The sequence below is a fragment of the Meleagris gallopavo genome, chromosome 3 (assembly GCF_905368555.1).
Source record: "Meleagris gallopavo chromosome 3, MGAL_WU_HG_1.1, whole genome shotgun sequence".
Taxonomy (NCBI): Eukaryota; Metazoa; Chordata; class Aves; order Galliformes; family Phasianidae; genus Meleagris; species Meleagris gallopavo.
In genome coordinates, this window is record NC_139406.1 from 35,301,625 (window position 1) to 35,328,990 (window position 27,366).

General features: G+C 44.0%; 1 protein-coding gene and 1 long non-coding RNA gene across 12 annotated transcripts in view; one reads left to right on the plus strand and one right to left on the minus strand.

Moving 5' to 3' along the window:
* LOC104910195 (uncharacterized) overlaps nt 1-22,851 on the plus strand; it is a 48,952-nt gene extending 26,101 nt beyond the window's left edge. For 6 of the 8 annotated variants that reach the window (XR_014882394.1, XR_014882389.1, XR_014882390.1 and 3 more), the window contains 3 exons: nt 857-17,960; nt 18,436-18,576; nt 19,892-21,381. This is a non-coding gene — a long non-coding RNA (uncharacterized LOC104910195). Of the gene's footprint in view, nt 1-856; nt 17,961-18,435; nt 18,577-19,665; nt 21,382-21,873 lie in introns of those variants that run through there. The other 2 variants (XR_014882393.1, XR_014882392.1) reach the window with 2 other exon arrangements.
* On the minus strand, nt 1,909-27,366 carry NR4A3 (nuclear receptor subfamily 4 group A member 3). 4 transcript variants are annotated; one of them, XM_085220624.1, is made up of 8 exons: nt 27,225-27,366; nt 25,717-25,852; nt 22,845-23,731; nt 20,861-20,990; nt 19,736-19,908; nt 14,467-14,666; nt 13,061-13,239; nt 1,909-3,798 (listed from the first exon to the last, which is right to left on the minus strand). In XM_085220624.1, the coding sequence occupies exons 3-8, from the start codon at nt 23,727-23,729 to the stop codon at nt 3,536-3,538; spliced, it is 1,830 nt and encodes a 609-aa protein (XP_085076750.1). In that variant the 5' UTR covers nt 23,730-23,731; nt 25,717-25,852; nt 27,225-27,366; the 3' UTR covers nt 1,909-3,535. The 4 variants fall into 4 exon arrangements, with proteins under 4 accessions (XP_085076750.1, XP_085076749.1, XP_085076751.1 ...); XM_085220623.1 differs by having other exon boundaries at nt 25,706-25,852; nt 27,225-27,360; XM_085220625.1 differs by lacking the exon at nt 25,717-25,852 and having other exon boundaries at nt 27,225-27,359.

Below are 27,366 nucleotides of genomic sequence, written 5' to 3' on the forward strand. Positions count from 1 at the left end.
GTATTTTAAGAACAGTGGTCAAATTTTTAAAATAAGCCATTAAAAAAAAGAAAAAAAGAAAAAGATTTGGAAGAGTTTGCACATCCCTTTGCTTTGCCGCATTTCCAAAGAACAATCTGCCAATCTTGCAACCTACCACAGCTCATCGCTTGGTGCCACCTCCAGCTGAGCAAGTTCTGCAGGAGTTTGGCCGAGGGTCAGGTGCCTCTCAGAACTGCTTAGAAAATGGATTTATAGTTAAACAGTTTTGTCTGCTGGGGGATAAGTCATCCCTCCTGCAAAGCAAGGGCAGGGGAAGGAGGAGAGCTGTCTGCACACAGAAATTGCTGTGTGTTCCCACTGGGGCCTGGTTCTACCAGGGCAGGAGACGGGATCAGAGCTCGGTCCACTTTCTAGCCAGACACGCATGCTGTGGGTTGGCTACAGCCGTCCCCTCCCTCCCTTGGGGCTGTCATCATTTGCAAGTTAATTACAACTTTTTGCTGACATGGAGAAGTGCAGTGAGGAGAGGGAGGTCTCTACAACAGGGCTTCCATGACAGCCATGGACAGGAGCTAATCGAGGCTGGGTAACCAGGCACTGTGGGTCTCACTGTATTTATATGAAAGCTCTTTTAACCTAAGGACTAGCCATTAAGCTGCCAGTGTTCTTAAGCATCCTTCACCAATTTTTCCACTCTAAAGACTCAAGTACACAATTTTTTAATGTTTTATAAATGATAAAAAATTCACATCAGATTTTAACAGAATTAAGCATACTTATTCAACACACATGGGGCCTCTGAAAAAAACGTTATTCAATTTAATAATTTTAATTTACATTGTATATGTACAAGAGCGTTTCTTTCAACCCACAGGTTAACACCACAAAAAGGAAAAAAAAAAAAAAAAAGGAAAAAGAAGAAAGTACTGCAGTTAGCGGAGTGAAGAAACTCTTGAAACACTGTTGTCTGAAACAAAAGCAAGGCACTCTCCCTTAACACCTGATATATTCCTGAATTCTGCCTAGAAAAAGGCATGTTCACACTGAGAGAGCTGTGAGGAAGGTAGGAGATTTATTCTGCATTAATTCTTCTTTCACCATCGTGATCTGTCACTGGCTGCACTCTACGATGGGTCTGTGCACTGGAGTTGAAATGAAGGACGGTTTGGTAGGTGACGGGAATGGGAGAGTATCACAGTTAAGACTATCCATGGAAGACTGAAGCACACCGGCTACATGAAATCTCACGTGGGGCTCTGGACCTGCTCCCTCCATTCACATCCCACTGAATAAATAAACTTCGCCCAACAAAAAGCAATTTCACTGTTCTGTGCTGAAAACTCAGTGGAAGGGCCCACTCACAAGGAGCGCCCAGGACCCCTTCACTGATGCTCAGCGCCTGGCAGGCTCTGTCCCTAGGCAGAAGTGATTTCCCAAGGGACCTTGTGTCTGACACAAGGAGACAAAGGTAAACATACTTTCTGATTCAGCTTCTGTATGTTTTTGTATGCGCACATGTGTGTGATTGTGTGTATATATATATATGTATATATATATATATTTAGTATATACAAAAGCAAGTTCAGTCAAAATATATTTGTCTTGCTGGTCAGGCTTGTTACAGCAACCTACAAGAAACATTAGCTTCTCTGATATTTAATTATGCTATTATGTTTGCACATAAGCTTAAAAGTCAATACAAAAAGCAATACTTTTCCAAATATTATCTGCAGGTAAACCGGAAATATTAACTATAGTGATTAGAAGTCTGTTTCCCTATTGACACTACTATAAATCTTGATATAAGAATAATTTTTTCATAAAAGCACATCCAAACATAGTAAGTGATAAAATACCAGATTACTATTTGAAAACCATACAGTGACTCGATATCTGGGTTATCCTTTGCAGCAATTAGGCAATTCATTTGGCATCTGTTTGATTGTATAATTTAATTTCCATATAAACAGCATAGTTTAAAAAAAGACAAAAGCTAGAATGTTTAAAGCTAACAAAAGATACAGTGACATCAGGTTGACATTCAAAAATTTCCTTAGCAAAATGACCAACAAAATTTTGACTTAATACAGTGCATATAAAGTTTTTTTTAGAACTAAAATCTTTAAATATTATTTGAATTTAGCAAAACATGAGCAAGATTTTAATATCAAAGTGCTAAACAGTACTGCCTTAGAAGTCACTGCAAATGAACTGTAAAATAGCTCTGCTTGTGATCTGACAGATATTTTATATACAAATGGTTAATAAAAAGACACGCGCACGCTCACGCACACACACACACAAATATAGGTATATACATATATATATATACACATTATATATATGTATATAGTTTTCCAACTGGTGTATCTGAGTCAGTGTGAACACCCCATTTCCTTATCGTGTGTAACAGGGCTCCTACGAGCTGGCAGTCATTGCAATAAATACAGGCAAAGCCAATACAATATACCATGCATACAAACGTTTATACAAATAAAGACACTATGCAACAAATTATTTCATATTAATATGGCATCAACAGTATAAACATACAAAAAGGAGTACGAACACGGAATGTTTAAACGCAGCTCACTATATCCTTCCTAGCACTTACATTCATACTATTTTACAAGACTTGCTTGTTCTTGAAACCCATCGTGCGTCTGTTTACTAACCAGGTACTTCTGTTAAAGTCTAAAGGCAAACTATCCCTGATGCTGACCCTGTGCGCTCCAGCCACTACTTACTCGCATTTCCTTGTCTAGGGAACAACTGAGCCGCGGTCGTTCCTGTGTCTCCCACAGACATTTGTCAGTAAGTCACGCTACACGGAGTCAAGTTTGGAAAACTCTGTCATGTAAGTTAGTGCACGTCAATTTCTCACTTGGTTTCTTCCTTTTATTTTCATATTAAAATAAATTAGTTAATAAACAAGACTTAGTAAGACAGCACTTTAAAAAATTGCACTTGAACATGGGAGCTAACAGCCATCGTCATTTTGCTATATTGGATTTATGTGAAATGTTCAATTGAATGTACTTTGTTAAAAAAGTGAGATTTTTGTTTCGATTGTGCTGATGTATGTGCCCTTGATGCAGGAAGTATGCTAAAGGTATCCTCACAAAACACATACTACCTTGGCAAACAACTATTTGCTGTTCTTGATTTCAAACACACAGCTTCTACCACTGTATTCCTCATGTCCCATGAGTTGTTAAACAACAGGTTTGAAACAGTCGTGTTAACCTTTTACTGCTGCTGGGATAGCATTGTCCAAAAGTGCCATATTAGCCGTTTAAAAAACCCAAGTCACGCACACACACACACACACAAATACCCAAAAAAAAAAAAAAAAAGGAAAACAAAGAACACAACCCCAAAACAGTAAGCCAGTAAGTTTTAGGCCTCATGTTGTAAGGACAAAGCGCCAGAAAAGACCTCATTTTAGAGCTGGAGCTGCTTTTCTGTTAAGTGAGGGCAGAAATGTTAGCAGTAAGTCATGATCCGTTTGCCTGCTCTGGTGGGCATTTGCCTTTCAGGAGGGTGGCTGGACTCAGAAGGGCAAAGTATCCAGAAACAGCCTGTCGATAATGGAAGGGGCTGGCACCAAGTCTTCCAGTTTCAGGTAAAAGATGCGCTGCAGTCCCAGTGTGCAGAGAGAACGCAAGTCAGCAAGAACACCCAGTACCTTAGGCTCTGCGGACTCGAGCGGCTGTCCTTTGTTTTGGCAACTGAAAGTTAAGTGATCTTTCAAACTGCTTGTGATCTTGTTGCATAGCTCTTCCACTTTCTTTGGTTCTTTTAAGCCATGTCGTTCTGCGCAAGAGAAAAAACAGACATGTCAGCATCCCTACTTCAAGTGGAGAGGACTCATTTGCTTCAGTGTAACTGTGTGCTCTGGTAATCGAAGCAAAAGATGCTTCAAAAAGTGTATGATTTCTTTGAACAGTTCGGGTTATACAATATCAGTTAACCTTTTTGTCACACAAAATAAAAGATGATAAGCCCCTGTTTCTTTTTAGCTGCTAAAATGGGTAACAGAGATGCTCAATCATGACTGAAATTCTAGTATAATGCGTCCGAATATTCTGTGTATCTCATATAATTTCTGTGATAGGAGATAGAATTAATTGGGTGATTTTCCAGCAAAACTATCACAGGAGGTGTTTTGGAGATTTCTGTGCTTCCCCACCAGTTGTGAATGCTCAATAACTATGGCAACCATTATTTATTCAGTGAATTCAAGTGGCGATCGATATCCTTAGCCAGCTTCATCAGCGCCAGGCCCAGAATTCCACCAGGAATTTGCAAACACTCCTATAAGAAACTAAAAGCAACTCGCCATCCTTTGTTATTTTGATCAGCTCCTGCTTTTTAACTTATTCTTCTTTAAAAGGCTCAAAATAAAAACAGCCTGGAAGTTAACTATTTTGCTTTGAGTAAGAAGTGCCTAAAGTGAAAAGGCTGCTATGTTATCCATCACAAAAAAATCTCAACATTCCTAAAAGCAAGGGAAGCCACAGCTTGTCCCCATTTGAATAGCTTTTTAAAATGCTACAATGCTGCTAAATACATCCCCAGTTCTTTAAGCTTAGGTGCAATGAATCAGATTTGTCATTCATTCAAAGCTGGCTTTTTATTAGTACATGAGAGAGATAATTTCATGTTGTTTGCTATCAAGCTTTAGTGGATGAATTAATTTAACATTTCAGAAGAAGGATCTCAAATAATTTCGTGGCCTTTTGATTTTTCCTTTGACTTGGAAATTCACAGATAAGTAAGAAGAGGCTTCACAACAAAGTGCTCTCCACTTACATGCAAAACAGCATTAGACTGGATAGAGTAGTCTAAGATAACACAGGTTAAATTAATTTTAGTCAACTACAGATGGAAAAAGCAGTGATATACCAGGATGAGCAGTGAGGGATCGTGGCATTTCTTCTGTTTGATTCATCTGAAGCTGTCTGCCTGCCCCATTCTTCTCCCCCACCCCTGGCAGCCACGGGCTATGTTGTGCCCATTGCCCCAAGTCCTGCTCCTTTCTCTTTACTCCAGGAGGAGGTAGCAGTAGATACTTTCTCTGTCCACCCCCCGATGAACACTGGAAAGAGCATAGTCTTCTTTTCTTCCAGAAGCAGGCACAGCAGTGCCTTGCCCTGACTTGTGTGTATGAACTACTCATGCCTTCCCTCACTGACATTTTTGGCTAGATGCTCTTGACAAACCAATAAAACAGATGGAATTCAATGAAGGCAGTCAGAAATGGAAAGGTCTGATTTTCCAGTGATTTTCACCCCTTTTACACTTTTTCAACTTTACTGACTTATGCAAAGATATCTCCTGAAAAATACTAGTTTGGGATCAGAACCAGGAGGCACACACATACATCTCTGGCCAGAAGGTGAAGCAATGAAGTACCATCAACCTGCTCTGCTGCTTCAGAGCAATGCTCATCCAAGCAGCAGCATCTGCTTCAGACATCTTTTTCACCTTGAAGGAATAAAAAAACTTGGGTATCCTAAGTGCTTTGTTTACATTAAAACATGAGGAGTCAATGAATATTTAAAGCCTTTCCAGTAAATGTTGAGTAGTGTAATTATGTAAACCTTAACTACACAGGTCACTAGGAGTAAATACTTAGCCAGATTCTGCCATTAAAAATCTTGGGGGATAAATATTTTATACAAATTTAAAAAGCTGTAGGTTGTTGTCGGTTTGATGTTTTTTTTATACCTCTAGCCCACTGAGAATCTGCAGGACATGAAGTCAATCTTGTGGTCTTTGAAAAGTTTCCATCTTTTAATCGGTTCTGATGTTGTTTCCTGGCTATGTAAGTGAAGATATCTTTATAGATCTACAGAGCTGAAATACCAGAGTGGATCCAACTCTGACTTCAGAATAGCAAAGCACATTTTCAAACCAGTTTCTCAGTAGATGTGTATGTTGCGAGAGAGTATGATGATCTCTGGCTTTTGAGCATACAGCAATGTTGTTAACATTTCAAGTAAGAACTAAACAGTTTTTGTCTTACATGGACAAGTTCAAAAGGTTTCATGAACAAATTATGTCTTTGACGTCTAGCCATGAAGCATGTCAATGCAAAATATAGTATGTGCATAGACTGTAATATTAGCAGACTTACTTTAAATAACAAAATCAAGGAAATGCAGGAGTAAGACATGCTACAACCTCGATCTGCTCTTTGGTCCTACAACATGAAAGCAGTCTCCAACAAACAAGATTGTCTTCCCCTGCACAAATTGCCCACGTGAGTGTTTGATGTTTGCTCTGTCTCTACAGATGTCATTTCTTACAACTGGAACTGCTTCAGTGATAGAAGGGGTTTGCAGACTCCAATCCTTAAGGCATCCCTTCAGGGCCCATAAAGTCAAAGCCATCTGCTTGGAAGCCTCTCTGCTAATAATGGGCACTTTGCCCTAGCACTGCCATTGCAAGCTGGTCATTACCTCTCAGGTAGGCTTGAAGAGCCTTGGGTCTAAGTCACATCAAAGATTTAAGTTTAATAGTTAGGGTTCAAATAACAGGAAACAAGTTTTCTTGCCTTTTCCACGCAACCAGTGACAGTCTTTCTTAATTAACCTGCAGGTAGCAAAATGAGGCACCTGTGGGTAGGTGCCCTGTCTCTGAAGTTAATGGTCTCCTAATCATTTGTGGTATTCCACAGAATGTTCCTATCCACACATAACTGAGAAGGCCAAGATTTATCCCAAGAAAGACAGCTAGTCAAAACAATAGATTTTCTCTAATCGATCGAGAAGGTGTGTAAATATTATTGTATTCAGACTTTCTTATAGGGACAATTAAAAAGGCATGGATAAAGTGAATATAGGATTTCTCAGCCTCGTGGTTTAGGATACCATTGATTTTTGCAAGAAAAACGGTGATTTATGGCAAAGATGCTCTCCATAAGCCTGTCAAAATGATTCATTGGAAGTCTTGCTTTTAAAGCTCTACAAACTTAGCAGCTCATTCTGGCAAAGTGAACACGGCAAGTTTCTTACACCTTTCTCCTTTTCCCACACACAATTTCCGGGAATCTTGATGTAATTCTGTCCTATAATTATGCTGATCAGCAAAAACTTCATAAGAAGAGAGTCAAAGAGCAGGAAAAGCAGTCACCAGCTGTGCCAGTCCTTTCCCTGGTCTCTGTCTTAGGGCAGATGATATCAGGGCCAGGCAGATTTGGTGCTACCTTTATGAAAAACACTCAAAAAATACAAGTGTTTTGAAGATCTTGAGTAGCTGAGAGACCCTTAGGCTCTGCGCTCTGTGTCAGGGCAGGTCAGTTTTAGCTTTAATTAATTCTGAAGTGTCAGAAACAGTCCTGACAGAAATGCAGCAGATTAATGGTACAGACTTAAAATAGGCCTCTTGATTGTCTCGGTTTCAATACAATTATCTGATTTTCTCTTCCCCCTTCACAATCCTCTTCCCCTTCTCTAACTCAAAGAAACACCAGGCTCTGTTGCCTACAGCTTTCTGATTGCCATACACATGCTTGGCTGTACAGCAAGGCAGCAGCTTGACAGACCCAGGAGCATCCTGCCGCATGCACCCTGCCTAACTTTCAGGGACTTCACAAAGGTCCCAGGCTGTGGGCACAGACTTCTGAGCTCCTTCTACCATCAATGCAAAGACAAATGTATTGGAAGACAGTTTGGAATTGAGGTGGGTGAACCACCTTTAAGAGGTGATCTGTATTCTTCTGGGCAAAGAACCTAAATTTAGGTGAGCTGAATGACCAGAGAGGACACCACAGTGTGCTCCCTTCTTTAGGAAAACCACAACTTAACGCAGGCCACCAGGAGCTTCCAGGAGGAAAGAGTTTTTGCCTCATCAAAAGAGTGGGAGAGGAGAAGGAGGAGTGAGTGCTTCACATCAGATGCTGACAGTATTTCCCTCGTCAAAGTGGAGAGGGGAAGGCAGACAATGCAATCTGGAGGGTTTTTTTTTATAAGCGGCTCTCCTACACTCCTCCAGTCTGCCACCTGCTCGTATATAGACCCAGCACGCAAAGCACCCACTCCGGAGAATCCTGGCAATGGGACTGAGGGTATCTGCTGCTGAAGAGGAGGTGAGCCTTTCCCCCCGTGGAAAGTCAGACAGATCCATATGCAGAAGGGAACTGCAGCAGCCAGACCCTTTTTGGCCAGCCCAGAGTCATTAGTATTTCTTGGTATGACTGATGATGCTAAAAACTCTGTTTGTAAACTGCAAGGGAGAGCTCAGCAGCAGGAAGACAAATATAAACTCACCATTAATTGAAACCTCACAATATTCTTCAGTGTTCCAGTGCCAGTCTAACAAAGCAGTAAGAGTGTGAATAAGCCTAGTATATACAGTGGCTCTGAACTGGTCTGTAAAATACTTAAATTAAAACATATGCCAAAAGAGCTTGGCTAAATTAGGGTGAGAATGCTCTGTGCTCAGCAGCATCCCACTGAGACTGTCAAGTGGGCAAAACAATAATATTTGGATGTGGACAGAGAAAGGAAGAGGCAGAAAGGAAAAGAGAATCAACAAGATAGAGAAAGAAAACACAAGCAGTTTTAGAGGGAGCACAAATTTGTGACTAAGAGTGAGCCCTTCAGATGATCTTCACTGTAATCTCAATCCTTCTATTTTGACATTGGTAGAAAAGCATTATTAGTGACCATTCAGGAAGTTAAGGGAGTATTTTAAACAATAGTCCAAGCTCATATCTGATCTGTTCTGCAAATCTTCACCATCAACACAGTGTAAGAATTAGAGAAAGTCCAGCATGAAGTGGTTGTACAGAAACACTTGTGATCTGTACAACCTACTAAACTAACAGATGTCATCATCATGAAACTAGGGACAGAGCCTTTCCCTCCATGTTGGCACTCTTCTTTAGCTCATTATATCCTACATCCCAACAGAAAGAATAGGACAGAATGCATTTTTTGCTTTCAGGGGGATGTGGGGTGAGTGTCTTCTAATTACTTTTTTCTGGCTGGTGCTCAGAGCACTGCTGATGTGCTCTGGAGGAAGTTGTGTCCAACCCTTCTTAACCAACTGAAGGAAGTAAAAAAGGAGAAGAGAGACAGAGAGAGGAAGATCCTAAAGGAGTACCTTAAAGAAAAAAAATATGCTATGACATTAGGGAATTTTAACTGTTTGCAAGCCACTCACAATAAACCAAGTGTCATTGCTTTCATTCCGGATGCTCTTTCCAGCTAATCTCCTATCTGAAAGAACTTGAAAATTCAGCAGGACTCTGACATGGTTCTTTTCTTTTTATGGGACTCGCTGGAAATTCCCAGTAAAGATCAAATAAACAGGAAAAGCACAAATATATGGATTTGCTAATGGATGCAAATTTACAAAATCTTTTCCTGTTTATCTTATGCTATGCATACCACCAGCTTTATTCAAAGTAAGCAGAGAATTAGTGAATACTGTGATATTCAATAGGTCTCCTGCTGTTCTAATCAAGATTACTGAACAGAAAAAATGCTTGTATATGCCGATAACCATGCATCATATACTGTGACCTGCAGCTGCAGTTGAGATAGTTACAGGGCTTTGGAAGTACCACGATTGTTACTGAGGAGCTGATCTGATATCCCAAAATGAGAGATCAGCCCTCAGCACCTTGGGACATTGGGAACAACGGGATGTCTTTTACTCCCCACACAACGTGTTACATTTATCCCCTTCTCCTTTACTGGGAGAGAGATGTTTGTTGTTCCCGCCACCCTCACAGAACAGCAAATGTATGAAAGCAAGTAGTGGCTTCTCTTACTTTCCTCCTTCACCAATACTTTCGATGACTACAAGAGGTTTTGTTTCCTAAGAGCATGTCCTTGTTTGGTCTATGGAGAGCACTCATGAAATCAAGCTGAACAAACAGGTCATCGTTCTCAGAAGCATATACTGTACTAAGAACGAGAATTCTTAGATCTGCTGCTACCTAAGGTGCTGTACAGTATTTAAACCAGCTATGATTGTTACACATCATTTTCTCTTCTTGGCTGAGCATTCAAGTCATGAAAAATTGACAAATGTAAAATAAGAACTGGAGCAACTTTTGTAATAATGAAGAAAATGTTGTTTAAGCCAACAGTTTGTTGTGCAGCACTTCTAATAAAAGCAAACAACTAAATTCACAAAACTGCAAATGACCTCAACACAAAAGACAGTGACACTCAGTAGTTGGATATCCTATATTCCTGTGAAAAGGTCATTCTCTCTTGCTCTAACTCACAGGAGGATCTGAACCAGGGTTTACTATCTTCTGCCTCCAACAGTTCAGTACAGGAAAGAAGCGTCTTCTCTGTAGGATAAACAGTGGCACTAAAACATCCACCTGAATCTAAGCCTAGACTCAAAAAAGTCACTTGAAATGTTCAACAGATACCTGATTTCCAAAATTTATCTTTGTCACTCTTTCTTTTTGGTAGGACTATCTGAAAGAAGCATCTGACTTGTCATACTCAAAATGTCAAGAGAAGGCAAGGATGCCATTTCTCATGGGCAAATCTCAAGGGTTTCCTGATTACGAACATTACAAATACACAACTGCTGAGAAATTCGCAAAAGAACCACCACCTCAGCATTTAGTGATCAGCTAAAGCTACCTGATTTCCTCTTTCATTTTCCATTTCTTAATATTCATCTTTATACAGTACCATCCATTTTCAGGTAGCCAAATTTCTGACTGAGTCCCTAAATGCCCTGAGAGATCTTAAACCTGTGAATATAAATCACTAGACACAGGAGCCTTGATCTAATTTAGATTTCATGGAGTGGTACTCTCTTCTGAGAGCAAATCAGCAGAGATATTCTGGCATTGTGACATAAAAGAATAAACAGAAAACTATATGAATTTTAAGCACCATCTCATACAGGGGAGAAAATCACAGAATCACAGAATCATAGGGGTTGGAAGGGACATCTGGAGCATCTAGTCCAACCCTCTTCTAAAGCAGGATCCCTACAGTAGGGTGCACAAGAAATCAAGTAAAAAAGTTACAAATACAGAAAATAGAAAACCTTAAGGCTGTTAGGGACAGAAATGCTCTCCTTCTAAAAGCATTCTATTTATTTAGAAACTTTGAGAAAAACAGTATAAGACAGCAAACTCCTGAAAGGGCTGTTAGCAATGAAAGGAAGGATTGTGGGGCTTTATCAATGAAAAAATATTTCTATTAAATACTGTATGGTGATCTGAACCAGCCACTGGACAACCTGGACTCTTTAAAGACAACCAAATAGTGTCTGACTCAACAAAAAGCAGGACATGGCTTTGTAAAGAGAAAAAAACTTTTCATCCTACAGAACAGCCTTATCTATAGTCAGACTGATTGTTTGCAGGGGCTCCTCTTTATCTACCTATATCCACTCAGTCTCCAGAAAGGCAATCAACAACAAGCTCCATCATCTTTGTCTACCTAAAAAGACATATCAAATATATCAGATATTACCTAAATCAACGACAAGCACTGTACATATGTGAGCATATATGTCTGTGTGTACATATACGTGGAGAGAGATAGTAACTGTCTTTGATTTACAGATACCTAAATACACACACATAAACGTTTTATATATAGGTATGTACATACACACACATATGTATTTATAATACATATATATAAGTACGTATGCTTGCGTGTGACCTCTGAATAAGGAAGTCAAAAATAAGTTGGGAACATTCTTTATGAGTTTAACATATCATTCATTTTGAATTTTTTTTTCATGTGGAACAAAGCACCCCCAAATTATTCTGGACTTAAGAGTTTTATCAAAGAAAGCAGAATCTGGACCTTAACATATCCTTTCCAAACTGCAGAAAAAAAACAAATGTAAGTTAATTAAAACCTTAGAATACTTCTAGCAATAAGCAAAGCGTTTGTGCTACAACAAATATAAGCAAAGCCCTCTCTCAAACAAGAGGGAAGTATACTACCTAAATTCTGAAGCCAAAAATTTAGCCCTACAAATGTCAGTGAGAATTGGTCATTGTACAAATTTTTGAATTTGCCACTGAGCATCTTATGTCAGTGTGTCCCAAGCATCAACTCATCCAAAGGAAAACTGCATCTGATTTAGTTGAGGCTACCACCTGCAAATTGGTAGTTGCCTAAAACGCAAGAGGAAATCAATATCCACCCCATCAGAGCTCCTAGCATTCCCGGGCAGACTCAGCTTGAGGCAGGCTGAGGTGCTGGCTCATGCTGTCATCACACCTCCACACCTTTCCGCTAGCACCTTTTCTGAAACGAGAGCCAGGCTTTCCGCTGCTCTGATGAGCTCCTGTGGCTCATCAGACACCCTCACTCCTAGCACTCCTTACTCCACTGCCTCCCCAGCTGTGCCTCCTAAATTATCAAAAGCCCAAAGTACGAAGTGTGTGCTTCAAGGGGCTTTGTTGGTTCAGGGATACTTCATAACATTATGCTCCTCTGTTTTGTACTTCCTAGTCAGATTTGGCAGGTTCTTACTTTAGCTGCTGGCTGTTCACCCCACCAGGCAGAAGGGGAGATATGGTCACATATCTTGGCACACCCAAAAGCTTTTGTAAAGCTGCAGAAGAGATCTTTTCTCTCATTTTTCTCCAATTTTTCTCTCTCAACAAATCAGAACATAGAATACATACAGTAGCTTGGCTTCCAAAAGCAGCACTCTTTCAGGCACCGTGCTATACTAGCCACCTAGCTTCTAGCCCTCAAGCCACCCTCATGTTAGTATTCCCATGCAGAAGACTTTCCTCTGGTGATTTGCTGTTTTCCAGGAATTCAGCAAGGATTTTAAAAGATTTTTGTAGGAGCTACTTAGTTTGCCTGGAAGCAGTTTGACTTTTAGAGACAATTCCAAGAAAACAATGAAAACAAGAAGAAATAGATAGTCAGACTGCAGTTTAATAGATGTATCTGATGGTCTAATGTTATAGCCTACAATTTCATGGAGGTCATTTCAACACTTAAAAATTGCAATTACTTTATCCAGAATGTTGCTAAGTTAACTGAAATTGCTTGAATCTACGCTAAGTAAAGCACGAGTCTGAAGCATTATATAACAAAGGAACACTTACCTGTTATCATAGTTAGAGCTGATAAACTTGCTAAGGCTGGGATATCAAGGTTAAGGCTCTTTAAGTTTAAGGAAAAGTCTTTAATAGAGTCGAGCCACTCCCCAAATCCACGAAGGCACTGAAGTCTATGAAGCACAAGTCCATTGCAGAATACAAACTTATCCTCAGCAGTATCAGACCTCAAAGAAAAATAATTGAAAAAATTAGAGACGCATCTTCAACTTTACAGCAAAATGCATAACCAGTATTGAAGCGTCTGTCATTTAAAATCCAAGGCACATTATCCTGAGACATATGTGGGCATTCACGTTTGACAATATGCTTCTCCCTTGGGGCAAAAGTACAACAAACAAGCTTCTATGATTGCTTACTTTGTAGAGTTATAACCCTGAGGTTAGCTGTAGCATGTGGTGTAGACTGTCTAATTAGTTAAGATTTTGGTCCTGCCCAAAGGCATAAACAGAGAAGACATTTTACATTAAATACTGTATGTTTGAATCGCAGTAATACTACGTGCGTGCATTTTGAAATGAAAAATTAATAAAAGCTGAGGAGAGATGGGGTTCTGCAACTCTCAGCACTTACTTAGTCTGATCTGCGTTTATCGTATTGTAAAAATTAATAGAGAAAAAAACAATGGAAAACACATGCAATAATGCACAATAAACACAATATAATATACTCTTTTAAGTGAGAACCTATCGCAAGAGTGATGTTACTGCCAGGTTCTCTCTCCTCCCACTCCCCATTGCCAGTATCCCTGTTAAGAGCTACATGCAAAGGTCATTTTCGACCTAAAGAAGCAAGGCATAATTCAAATCACCAGTGTGGAATTTCTCCAGTCCCTGGAAGTGTCTTTGGTGAAATATCTTAACTGGTGCCAGGCTGACAGCCAGCACCTTTCTCTGTTGAGTGACTTGGTATTAAGGTAAAAAATAATTTGAACAAGATTTTAAAGCTCCTTTATCCCTTTCAACAACAGACTACAAAGATGCACATGTGTGGAAAAAAAAAAAAAAAGGAAAAAAAGGAGAAGCTTCAATACTAAAAGTGCTTTTATATAGTTTATGCTGATGAATATGAAGCAAAGTTGTTCAAACTGTACCCAAGGATCAATTTTGATTTCTACGGAAGAAGAGGATGTGGTATATCAAATAAAAAGAAGTGCATTAGTGAGAAATATGCTCCCTTTTAAAATCACTGCCTTATTTTTTCTGCAGCGTAAAACAAATTCTACATCATCTCCTGTGGATGCAGACACTGTTGATATTTTCTGTTATCATTTTTTTTGTTTGTTCGTTTTTTGCAATTGACAGCATTCCAGTGTATCACTATATTTGATCCTAAGAATGTGCAGATGAGTGATTTTTCACATCAGCTGGAGTGGAAATGAAAGAAATAGTTACCTGATGGAGAGTCTTAGTACAAACAGCTCCAAAAAAGCTGATTCTATGAGTAATGTCTGATCTTCTTTTGGGAGGTCAGTAAATCCCGGAATTTTTTCTGCCCAGCCTCTGGATATGTCAATGGAGGCAGTCAGAAGATTATAGAACTGTTGTACATGTTCTGCATCTGTGCCTGCAGCAGCCTGATCGGTGGAACAGTACTGAAAGAAAAAACACAGAAAGCAGCATTACAACATGACATGCATTTCAGGGCATCCTGAGGAGCATATGGTGCTACCTTCCTAACAACGCTTCCTTCTGCAGCAACGCTGGCACAAGCATCCAAGGCACACTGAGCAGGTCTCTGTCTATCTACCTGCTTAGCTACCTGGAGGCATTTTGCTATTCAGATGTATATTGCAAAGACATTTCCACAATTAGAGAAATTGTTTGAAATTTATAAGTAATATGCAATATTTATCACATTTTGCAAGTAGCTCCATGCTATTAGCAAACAGAAACAGCAATCTGGTGGGGAGGATAATTTCAACCACAATAAAGGAGGAACATTATTTAGCTTACTGCAATTAAACATTTTTCCCATTGATGAATTTGTCTCAGTACGTCCAAAATGCAGATTTCTTCCCCAGCTTCTCAAATTGCATTTTATCAGACAGTGATAGAGACACGCAAGATAAATCATCTTTTATCTGACACGTGCAGCACGGCTTCATTTGAATACAGAACTGGTTGAAAGTAAACCAGCTGCCCCGTATCACCTCTTATCCTGCATAGAGAAGCATTTCAGGCTCAGGAGAACCTATTATCCCACTGATTCAGCCATAACTCTTCCAAACAATCGCCCGACAGCCCCAGCTTGCAGAACTTCCCTGTGACCTCCGGTAGCTCCCTCCCTGCTCTCTCTCACTTCCTCAGCACCAGATCCCTGTCACTCCCGGGGCACTGTTCTTTTTGAGAGAAAATGTAATAGGAGTTTTGGTGGCTTAGTCTGATTCTGTGCTTGGAGAGTAACAGCAACCTGCCCATCAGGCATCGTGTGGGGTATTTCTGGGAGGGACTCCTTATGAGCCCTGCCTCTGAGACTCAGCCAGGGAAAGGATGGGATCATCTTCATTAGTGCACACCCAAGGTTGGAAGCTACTTTCCACACACAGTTAGACCTGAGCCCATCAGCCTGAAGGTATTCCTAGCAGCCCAAGTCAGAGGGGAAGAAGAAGGACCCACGTCTCCTCTCCACTGAGCATGGTGGGAGCCTGGAAGGATCTTACTACAGGCATACCCCTTTGGCTGCATGTATCACCCAACAAACTCTGTGCAGGACAGAGAGGGGGGAACAGCAAGCAGATCCTCTTGAGTAGGCATCCTGTTCTCTGCCTGCCCTAGTTGGAGCTGTTCGCTGTTGGTAGGACAGAGTTGCACAGTCAGATTGATTGTTGAACCACAGCAAAGACATGAGAAGTCCTAGAAACCTCTGGCCACATGTGGGCTGTCGGTGCTCACATGGAGACAAATTCTGCCACAGCCACTCTGAAGGAGGACAGAGTTGCAAGAAGGGGGATGAAATATCCAGAAGATGGGAAACAGCAGTAGAAAATTTGTACACTGCAAGAGGCTCATCTCTTCAGTCCTCCACCTGAAAGAAGCTCAAGCAGTGCAAAACACTACTCCTGGCAGTGGACTGCAGCACAATGCACTGGGGAACACTTAGTGGGTGGAAAAAGATGGTATGCAGAGACCTTGCAGCCCCTAGTAATGAAGCTAAAATAGTGAATGTGAGGTGGTGGGCTTGTCCACTGTGTGGTCTTCAGCTTCTCAAACTCTAGAAGATCTTCCCTGCTGTGCAGGAGATGAGATAACTCCTTTCTATATGAGAAAATAGCAAATGTGGGCTGATGGAAATTCCTGCCTTGCCTACAAGTAGTATTAAGGTAAGACACATTCTTGATCCTCTGATCAATGAAAAGGGGGGAAAAGAAAAAAGATACTACCCTAAATTAACCCAAAATATAACACATTGCAAATTGGTGTAATGATGTCAGGTATTAACGTCTTCTCAAGAATTATAAAGTAAGCAAAAGTAAGACGAAGTTTTAATATTGTCCAGCAAAGCTGAATGCTGCATTATGTCACATAACTGAATGCTACAGTACTGTATACCCCACGTGGGCCACTTAATTAAATTGAATGCACCAAAAATAAATAAATAAATAAATAAATAAAAATTAACCTGCATATGTTATTATAGTTCAGCCCATGAGAGCATTTTTAGAAGAAAGGTAAAAACTATAAGGAATTATGTAGTTTTGAACTGCTATAATATGTCACTGCTTGCTACACAGAGTTAGCACTTACAGAGAATAGCTGAAATAAAATATTATTTACTTCCAGCAGTCTTAATGAGTGTATAAGAAGGCATAAAAAAATGTATGCTTCAGTTTTATGCACGAAAAATTTTTTTCTTCTTTTCCCTCATGATTATTTCATTGAGGAGAATCATAGAATGGGTTGGATTGGAAGGGACCTCAAAGATTATCCACTTCCAACCCCCCTGCCACAGGGATATCCCAAAAAGGGATAGCTCTGCCCTACATGGTGCTTGCTGCCCTGCTAGGAATTAAACGACACTGACTGTCTCAAGGGGGAGATTTATAAGGTATATCTAAAAGGCTGATAGCTTCATAGCATGATCCAGCCCGACCCCTTGCCTACTTTTATCAGACCTCCATGGACGGCTGGAGCTACAAAAATCTAACAACGATGGTGTTGCATATTTACCATCTGATAGCCAGAAGCTAGGCTTGTTTCTCCATGCATCCACCTACCCGTCCTGTGTCAGAAGCACCAACATTTGCTACATTTTTTAGTTGGGGATTGGGGTGGGATCATTGTCTGAATGCCCCACCAAAAAATAAATACCTCCATTTAAATCGGTGGCTGCTTTGCCTGAAGAAGGACGGCAAGGTACAGGGTCTGCTTCTCATCTCACTTACTGAGAAGTCTAAACCCATGGAATTGTACCAGTGAAACAGGTGTGAGACCTGACCACGGCCCTTGGCCTTTAAAAAGTTCATAAACCAAATTCTGTTCCTAGCAATTGCTTTTTGAAACCAAGTACCTAAATATACCATTGCTGTGGGCTGGTAAGTTAAAACCAGTGCTGAAATGAGAAGTAGCCATGTTCTCAACAGAACTGGTTCCACTGTGTTTTGCTTTAAAATGTATGGATTATGCAATTTAATTTTGTTTTTTTGGTGTAGATGGTTGCATTTGTTTGGAGGGAAGAAACGTACATTCCTCTCCGAAACTCTTATCTGTATTTTTGCAACAGTCAAGACGTTGCAGACATCTTGCAAACATGAAGACCATGCTAAACATTAAGGTCGTGATTATGGAAGCGTTAGGACTGACTCCAAGCCAGGCTTTCAGATCCACCCATTTGTGGTGCACGGCAGGGTCACAGCCGAGCAGAGCATGCCGCAAGCCCGTCCTTACAGGTACAGTGTCCTTCACACTAGTTTTGAGTGTTACAGTGGGATTCCAGCATGTTTCTGCTAGTTAATCTCAGTGTCTACTCAGCAGTCCTTTCTGATTGCCCTTAACTTTTTAAAGAAGTGCAAGGTTTATGAAAAGCATGTGAATCTATTGCTTTCGTTTAGCTTATTTTTTGTATTTTCAGTACTGCCGAGCATAACAGATTAGTATATATTTTAATGTTAAGAAAAACGTAGGTATTAGCGTGTCCTAACAGACAACCATACATAATCTTTTAGCTACCGAAACTAAATTAATCTGCTGTCAATCCTATGCTTTCTGTAACGACCAACAGGATTGTTCAGCAGTGAGACCTACGGACTGTTTCCATTTGAACAGCAGTAGCTGTCACAGGATAAAGAAGGAAGTCACACTAAAAAAAGTCAGTTTTCATTAAATTATTATTATTTATAATGCAAAATAATGTTGCTACTATAGGTAAATACGTGAGATTGGATAATGCTCTCATGGACTGAGCTGTCATGCTCATTTAATGCTATGGAACCCAGCAGATTCCTGTCTGAAAGCACAGCTGAACGTGGACCTCGGTGTTTGCAGAATGACCCCGGGACTCCCTGGGTAAGTTAAAGTACATGTAAATATGGGCAATGCATTCTGCCCCATAGGCTGTCAGACACTAAATTCATTCATAAAAACAATTTGTAAAATTGTTGGATTGTATACATACTGACTAGCTTGAAGAAAAGAAATTACAGCATACCTATAATTGCTAAATTATATATGTAATATATATATTAAAAAGTAATTACATATGTAAGTATATTCTAAGCTAGAAGAAAACATTTGTATATAATTACAACAAAACATATTTTAGCATTAAATATTACTTAGCAACAAGTGATAAATGGACAATGTGAATATTGTCTGAGTATAGCTGTATTTTTCACAGTCTGAGATTTAATCATATTTCATTAAGTGGAAGGAATTTGAATCTTGTTTTTCTGTAGCTATATTTTTTTTCTTTTCATATATTCAGCCTTCCTAAGAATGCATTTTACAAGCTACTTCTACACTATATTTTAATAACTACAGAGCAGTTTTATAAGCTTTTAAAATATACCCTATCAATATTTAAGTGGTGCACACTACACATTAAAGAACTAGGGTAAGAAAATATATAATATCTGGTGAAGCTTTGCTGATACAATCTTTTAGAATTTTGATTTAGAGGTTTGTTTCCTGAATGTGAATTTTACTTAAGAAATATTCCTGCTGGGGCATCCAAAGCAGGGCTCTGTAATCTTTTAAATAGTGGCAAATTTCCTATGATTTCAATGTAAACGGACCTATCCATTGCATGTTATTTCACACAACACTCATAGCTGCACACTCTCGAAGTTCTGTTAGATTTTAGCATGAATAACTTGAAAATTAAGATACCAGACACACGGATAGTCCTGACTTTGGGAGATTAATCAGTTGTATTGTAATCACAGCCTTTTGCAAGACAACTGCTCTACTTATCCACACAATTTGCTTTCACTCTCTCAAATATACACGGTAGATAACCTTGAATATAAGACCCTCACAGCTGCCAGCCGAATGCTGGCACACCTCCTTCCCCACCATTACCCACCCACCCAAAAGGCACGGCCGGCTGGACAAACTTCTACTCTCACCCCAATTTCACATTTCTTTTCATTTCAGCCAACCAGCTAGGAATGCAGCTCATGACTCATTTCCATGCAGAAAACAAACAAAGAAAAGGGAGACATACTCGTGAATAGTCGAGCTCCCTGGGCGTGGAGTCGGTTAAAGCTCGTACGAGGGCGTTCATCATGCTGATGGGAGGAGAAGGCGGGGAGGGCTGCGAAGGTTCCTGCTGCAGGGGGCTCTTTGGTTTGGAAGGCAGCCGACCTCTTCTCCCTTTCAGGCTGTCCGTGCGGACAACTGCACAGAAAAGAAGCGGATCGGTGGTAAGGACACGGTAAAACGACAGAGCAGCATGAGCACCTGCTTCCCCTGCGACGGCCAGCCCAGCAAAAATAAGAGCATTCTCCAATTTCAGCACATGCTGTTGATGCCTTTGATGGCAAAGAAACACAAACGGTACCAAAACTGCTTACAACCATGACCATAAGCAGCAGAATAACTGCTTCCTTGGAGCCCAGCTGTGTTTCTAGCACTCATGCTTTGTTTGCAGCACACCTATGTACCCCTATATGCACACACACAGCCCTACTGCTGAATGAAAACAGAGTGTGAAACACAAATGTCACCTGCTATATGGCAGGGCTGTTCTTTCACAGTAACTTCAGCTTTCTCAAAGCAGTCAAAAAATATGGTCACACTATATAGGCTGTATTTCCCATGTCAGTATTTGCAATAGGACTGCTCACACAATATTACTCACATACTTAAATATTTGCAGAACTGGGACTAATGAGTTGATCCAGTTTCCATTTAAATTAATTGCAAATTTACAATCAGCTCGTGGCCATGAGACAAGATCCTATGCAAAAAGGCACCCAAGACAACAAAACACCGATGCTGCAAGATAACACACGGAAGCCAAGTGTATTATTGAATGGCATTCAAAGTTCATAAAGGACACATTTTGGCCAGAGTCAAATTATCCCCTCGTGACCTTGCAATCCTTGAACTCTGGGCTCCCAGAAAGTCTAAACATGCTAAACCCACTCAACTGAGCGACAGGAAAAAAAATAGTCAATGATATGTTATTGTACAGATGCACAAATTTGAGGGGCAGCTAGGAATCTAAAATTGCCAAGTCCGTAGTAAAGACATCTATGTCCACACACGCATACACACACACACACTCACACGTGCTCGTTCAATGTAACACTGCAGCATTTGTGATAATAATAGCAGTAGCCCTCACCTTCTTTCACCATGCCGACGCTGAGACACTTCTGAAAGCGGCAGTACTGACATCTGTTACGGCGTCTCTTGTCCACCGGACAGTTCTTGTTTGCCAGACAAACATATTTTGCATTTTTCTGAACCGTCCTCTGAGAAAAGGCAATAGAAAAACAGCAAACCGAGAGTTTCGTGAGCAACTTGGAACCTGACAACATGTATTTTAATTACAACATGAAAAGCGACAGTGCAATTCATATAATTAGATAAAATTAATTTCCTAACACACTAGCCTGCAGGAAAAACAATTTTATTAGTGTTAGCTACTGACAATGAAAATCATCGAGGATTGTTCTGAAGCAAGTCTCCGGAGACAGGCAACTTTGAATGATAAAATCATATCTGAAATTACCAGGTCATCGCATCTACCTTTGGGGATTAGATTATCTCCGCTTTTAATATCCCTTTGGGAACAATTTTCTACTTGGTTCATTCCCTTGATTATTGCTGACCTTATTAAAATAAAATCAAAACGATCTGCGATGTACTTCTCCTGCTATCGCTATTGTTAGGCGAATGCCACAACAACTGGTTTGGTTGGCCATTAAAATCAGCAGGGAGAAAAGTAAAAATAGCAGAACTCCTCCAAATATGTTCAGTTAAATATTCTGGGAAAGCCGACCTGACTTTCGGGAAAAAATGGACCGAGTTATACTGTAGCCATATATGTAATTAACGCTTAAAATGGCTTACATATAACTATATATAAACTATACAGTGCATTAAAAAATTGCAAAAACCTGGTGAGCCTTGAAAGAATGTAATAGAAGTTGTCACAAAAAAAAATATATTATGATGTTAGGATATTTATATATTGTTTTCGTACTTAAAGACAGCTCAGCACTGAAAGATATTAATAGGAAAGACATCAGAAGAGGATCAAATTCATCAGTTCAGCGTTCGGTATTAAATCTTTCACTGCAATTAAATTATCAGGGAAATGCTATTTTAACATTGTTCTTTTTCGAGGAGCAGCTGCAATGGACTAAATACAAGGGACACAGCAAATGCTGCTCACTGCACTTTAGAACTGAGAAAAGAAGAGTGCAGGACAAACTGTGGATCCTGCCTCCAACGAGGGACATGCACTGGATTTCCACGGAGGCAGGATCAGGCCCTCAGGAGCTGCCATTTCCAGGTTATCTGTGCTCCATTTTATAATTATTTTTAAATAACAAGCGAGTTGCAGGGGAGATGTGTATTTTAACACGTTGCCAAAGGATTATTACCAAGTAATAGTAGCAGTTATATGTATAGCAACAACAGCATAACGAGGTGAGCCCTCCCCTCCAACTATTTTGGGACTATTTTTGTTCCCATCGTAGTTAGGATATCTTTGGCAGAACAGGGGCTCAACTCCTATATGTGCTGAAAGAAATAGACTGAATCGACCCCAAATTTCATAGGTTCATAGAATTACAGAATGGTTTGGGTTGGAAGGGACCTCAAAGGCCCCCCAGCCCCACCCCCGCTATGGGCAGGGCATCTCCACACCAGCTCAGGCTGCCCAGAGCCCCATCTAACTGGGCCTTGAATTTATCAACTTTTTGAAGTCTGCTGCCCCAAAAAGTCTACCCTGAGTGCTTTGTTGGTGCTATTTCTAAAAAAAAAACAAAAACAAAAAACAAAAAAATGGAACTAAATTTGCTGAAATTATGAAGTGCCCAAATCTAAAAGCAGAAGGAATTTCAGTCTTAAAAATGTCAGCACATGGTTTCGTCTGCCTCAAAGTGGATTACTGCTGTCAGCAGTGCTTCAAAGCGACAGTGCTGGGACACCTGAGCCAAGAGCAGCACCGAGGCAGTGACCAAACACAACGTTGCCTGAGATTTCCTCGTCGTTCTGGTGCTGCTCTGGCCTTCTGAGCCACTTCTACCACTACCGATGATGGGTGCAGAGCTTGGAACCCAGGGGCGGCAGGCAGGAAGGGGAGCAGGGTGTCTCACCTTGAAGAAGCCCTTGCAGCCCTCGCAGGTCCGCACGCCGTAGTGCTGGCAGGCAGCGTTGTCCCCGCAGACGGCGCACGTGCCCTCCCCGGACGAGGAACTCCTGCTGGGCGGAGAGGGCAGCCCTCCACCACCACCACCGCTGGCCTCGCCCATGAGGCCAGAGGCGGCCGCGTTGAGGCCGAGCGGTGAGAAGGCTAAGGTGGCCGGCCGCTTGGCCAAGGGCAGCCCGTAAGAGTGGCTCTCCATGGGCGCCTGGCCGGCTGGTGATCTGTCAGAGCCCAGCGGCAAGCTCAGGGAGGCCGGGTCGTAGCACATGTGGGGGCCTGCCGGCGGCGTGTGGGGAGGAGAGTGCTTGAAGTGGAAGAGGGGGAAGCGCGGAGGCGCAGTCTTCATGGGGGCGGCCTCCATCAGGTGGCCGGGGGGCAGGCAGGTCTGTGTGGGAGGCAGCGGGGGCTCGTCCCACAGGCTCTGGTGCGGGGGGAAGCCGGGCGTGGTGGGCGTGGAGGGAGGTGACTGCTTGAAGTACATAGAGGTGCTGGGCATGCTCTCGTCCACCGAGGGGGGCAGCGAGGGCTGGTAGGTGGAGAGCCGGGCATCTTCCATCTTGATGAGGGGCCTCTGGCCGGAGGAGGCGGATTGCATTTGGTAGAGGCAGGAAGGCTTGAGCTCATAGCTGCCGGAGTAACCCTCCATGAAGGTGCTGAAGCTGGGGAGGGAGGTGGTGGCGGTGGCGGTGATCTCGGTGCTGCTCAGCTCCATGGTCAGCTTGCCATAGTCCGGGTTCATGATCTCCGAGCTGTACTCCGAGCCATACGCATAGGTCTGAGCTGCATAACTCGAACCGGGCGGCGAAGGGCTATACTGCGCTTGCACACAGGGCATATCTGCAGGGGCAAAGGGGGACGTTACAGCCAGCCCCGCAGCTCACAGCCCCACTCACTATCTCCTTCCCGACAACAAGCTGCCCGCATTTCCCAGAGCTCTGTCGGAGCCTCCCGCTCTCACCTGGAGGTGAGAAGCATAAATCAGCCCCGAGCCGCTGCCCTTCAGCAAGAAACGTGCATTGGGGGTCAGGTATTGGGGAGCAACTCCAATCTATAGCGGTGTCAGTGGGAGAAGGATCCATCTCGGGCTGCCCCAGATCCGCTGCTCCATATCCATAGGTGTCAATGAGAATTAGATAAGCAGAACGGGAACGGTTTATGGTTCTAAATCTATCCCCGTATGCGTGCGAGTGTGCCATAAAATCTTCATGAAGGGTAAACTAGATTACCAAATGCATAATATTAAAACCAATATTTGTTACAAAAGGAACACCACTGGCAGCGGGTGTCAGAGCTCAACGTATCCCTGAATTTGCAAAAATGGAAGAGAAAAAAGGATGGGTATTTCTGTTTTTATAAGGTAACAGAATTGGTTTTATCCATCAGCCGTAAAAGTTAACGTGGCTCACTGAGAGCTGGGATGCTTTCAGCAAGGCAGCGCACGGCTGCAAAGACTTTGTCCTTTTCCATTTCCCACTGATGCACTGTCTCCTTTGTTGCTGACAGGAAATCGTGGCCGCAGCTCACGTGAAGTTCACCTGACCGCAGGCTGCTGCTCCGCGTCTGCAATCCAAAACCAAAGCACACGGCATGCCCGGGGTGTGCAGCCGGGGGGCACAGTGCACCCATCTGTGCCGTTACCCCAGTGAAGGAGAAGAGGAACGTGGGAAAATGTCCACCAAAATTAAGTTCATTTCCTCTTAATTGTGGCAATTTGTGTTTTGTAAGCAGTTGATAAATAACTCCTGTTAAAACACAACGCCGCATTGAAAATAATGGGGTTTGCGTTAGGATTTTAAGAACGCCCTTTGCTAATGATGTTTAGACACCCACTTGAGCGTGCCATGGGAGAACCCAACCAATAGGTGCCAAACCAACTCGTAGCTCTGCTGTGCAGGTAAATGGGAACCGAACACCAGATCTCACTGTACCATCACACAGTGCTCCCATCTTTCTTCTTTTTGAGTAAACATTAAAAAGTGACAGAAGAAAAAAAAACAATAAACACCAAAAACACAAAACAGTGCCGTTTTCTACAACTGCTGCTTACAGAAAGAAAACAGCAGGACAGCGCTCTCCCAAGCCTCGCCTCCCAGCCCTGCCTATCTCCCACCATTCCTTTTCTTCCTATGGATATCTGCGCCCGTGCCAAGTCCCGCTTCTATCACCGGTTCGGCTCGAAGAGTAAATACAAAGGGAGAGCAATGCCTTGCCCTCACCTCCGCACCGCCAAGCACTGGGACAGATGCCGCCCCGCGGGGCCGCGCCGACGTGGACCCGGTGGGGGTAAAAGGGCTTTTAGCAGCTCCCAGCAGGCGCAGAGGCTGATGGAAGGCACTGGTGTGGGTGGGGGGTGTTTCTGGGCTCGCCAGAGTACGGCCTGCGTTCTGCTCAGAGCAGACTAAGAAAGCCCAAGTCTAAAATAAGTCTGACCTGGGGACAGCGAAACAGACCCTACACAAAGGTCCGCTGCGGCCACGCGGCTCCGCCTACCCCGCTGCTGCCAGCGCCTCCGCCTCGCTGACCCCAACCCAACCCTTCCTCTCGGGGCACCAACACAAATGACCCCGCGGACTCGCGGCTGTCCCTCCTTCCCCGACGCTATCACTAAAAGCCCCCACGCCGCAACGCGCGGGAGGTGCCGTGCCACCGAGCAGCCGAGCGGGAGATCGGGGCTGGAGCTCTCGCCGCCGCCACGACCGCCGCTTTCCCATCCCGCCACCCCGCGGAGCCCCGCGGGTCCCCCCCGCTCCCCGCCCACCCCCGTGGCTCGGGGCGGCCTCGCACCTCCGTCCCCGCTCCCCCCCGGCTCACCTGGCGGGTACCTTGCGCGCTGAATGGTGGGGCTGGCGGGGCGGGCGGCGGCGGGCGGCGGCGGGGTCGGCGCCGGCTGGGAGCTCTCCGCAGAGGCGGCAGCGGGGGATGGCCGCGGCGGGGGGCGCGCTTCCGACCCGGGGGGCGCTGCGGAGGGGGAAGAAGGCTCGGTCAGCGGCCAACGGGGCTCTCCCGGGCGGGGGGCGGCGGGGAGGGCCGGGCCCCTCCGCGCTCACCTGCCGGGAGGAGCCCGCCGCCGTCCCTCCATCCTTCCCTCCCTCACTCCCTCCCTCCCTCCATTCCGGGCGTCCCCGGAGTTTCTCTGTCGGGAGGGGTGGGGGGGAGCTGCAAGATTCCCCGGCCGGCAGCGCACCTCCCCCCTTCCCCGATCCCGGTCCCAGAGGACCCCTCCGTTCCCCCGTTACCCGGAGACGCGGCCGCGCTGCCCGGCACGCGGCTCCCCCCGGGCTGCGGCCGCCGGAGCCGGGAGCGCAGCGGCGCGGGGCTGTAAATCAGGAGGCAATGAGCGGCCGTGTCAAAGCCCTTTTCTTCCTCCGTGCACTTTACATCGGGCCCCCGAGTGACGGCCCTCCCCGCCCTGTAACACGAGGAGCAAAGCGTGAAACACTCCATTGTGACTGCGACTTCTTCAGCCGAGTTTCGAAACCTTCGTTTACCCGGGAGGGACCGCGCTCCGTTCAATTAAAAGTTCCGAGCTCCGTTTCCAGTTCCCCGTATCCCCGGGGGTTCGGGGCCACCCCCGGCGGAGCTCCGCTGTGCCGCAGCCCACGGCCGGAGCGCGCCCGGCCCCGGCGCACGGCGGTCTCCACGGAGGAGGAAGAAAGCGGGCGAAGAATGTCACCGAGCGGAGCGGCTTGGAGAAAAGTTGGCGGATCGCTCCCAAAGTTTTTGCTTTCTTGCTTTCTTTCTTTCCTTTTTTTTTTTTTTTTTTTTCCTCGAGAAAGGAATGAGTAAATCCAGCACCGAGCGCCTATGCAGAACGCTGCGTTTCTCCGCTCTTTCCCTGGGAAATTTCCTCGCAGCGCAACGCAGCGCCTCGAAGCCCACCGGTGCGGGGCTGCGCCTCACCGAACCGCCGTCCCGAGCACCGCACCGCGACCGCGAGTCCTCGCGGTCTCCCCGCTCCCGCGGCCCCGGCCCGGGGGACACCGCACGGCCGCGGCGATGCTTCGTGCGCGGTCCCCGTGGGGCGCATCTCCGCGCCAGGAGGCGAAGTCACACTGCTGCCATCCATCCATCCATCCATCCATCCATCCATGCATCCATCCATCCATGCATCCATGCATCCATCCATCCATCCCCTCGCCGGCGGCGGCATCATTTCCATGACAACACCCGGCGGAGAGAACCCGGCTCCGGCCGCCGCCCCCCGCCCGGGGCACGGCTCGGTCGGACAGAAGCGGCATCCCGAGCGCACACACTGGGAGGCGAAAGTTGTCCTCCGCTAGCCGAGCTCCGAGCGCGGCGCCGCAACTTTCCCCGCCCGCCCCGTACGTACTCGGCTGCTGTGGGGGTTCCGTCTTTACATCCAGGCGCCCGCTCCCTCTCAGGCGCTGTCCAGCGGCCGTGGGGCACGGCGGGGTTGCCGGGCGGCTGCGGCTCCGCACCGCGCGCTCCCCGCGGGCATGGGAAGGGCCCTC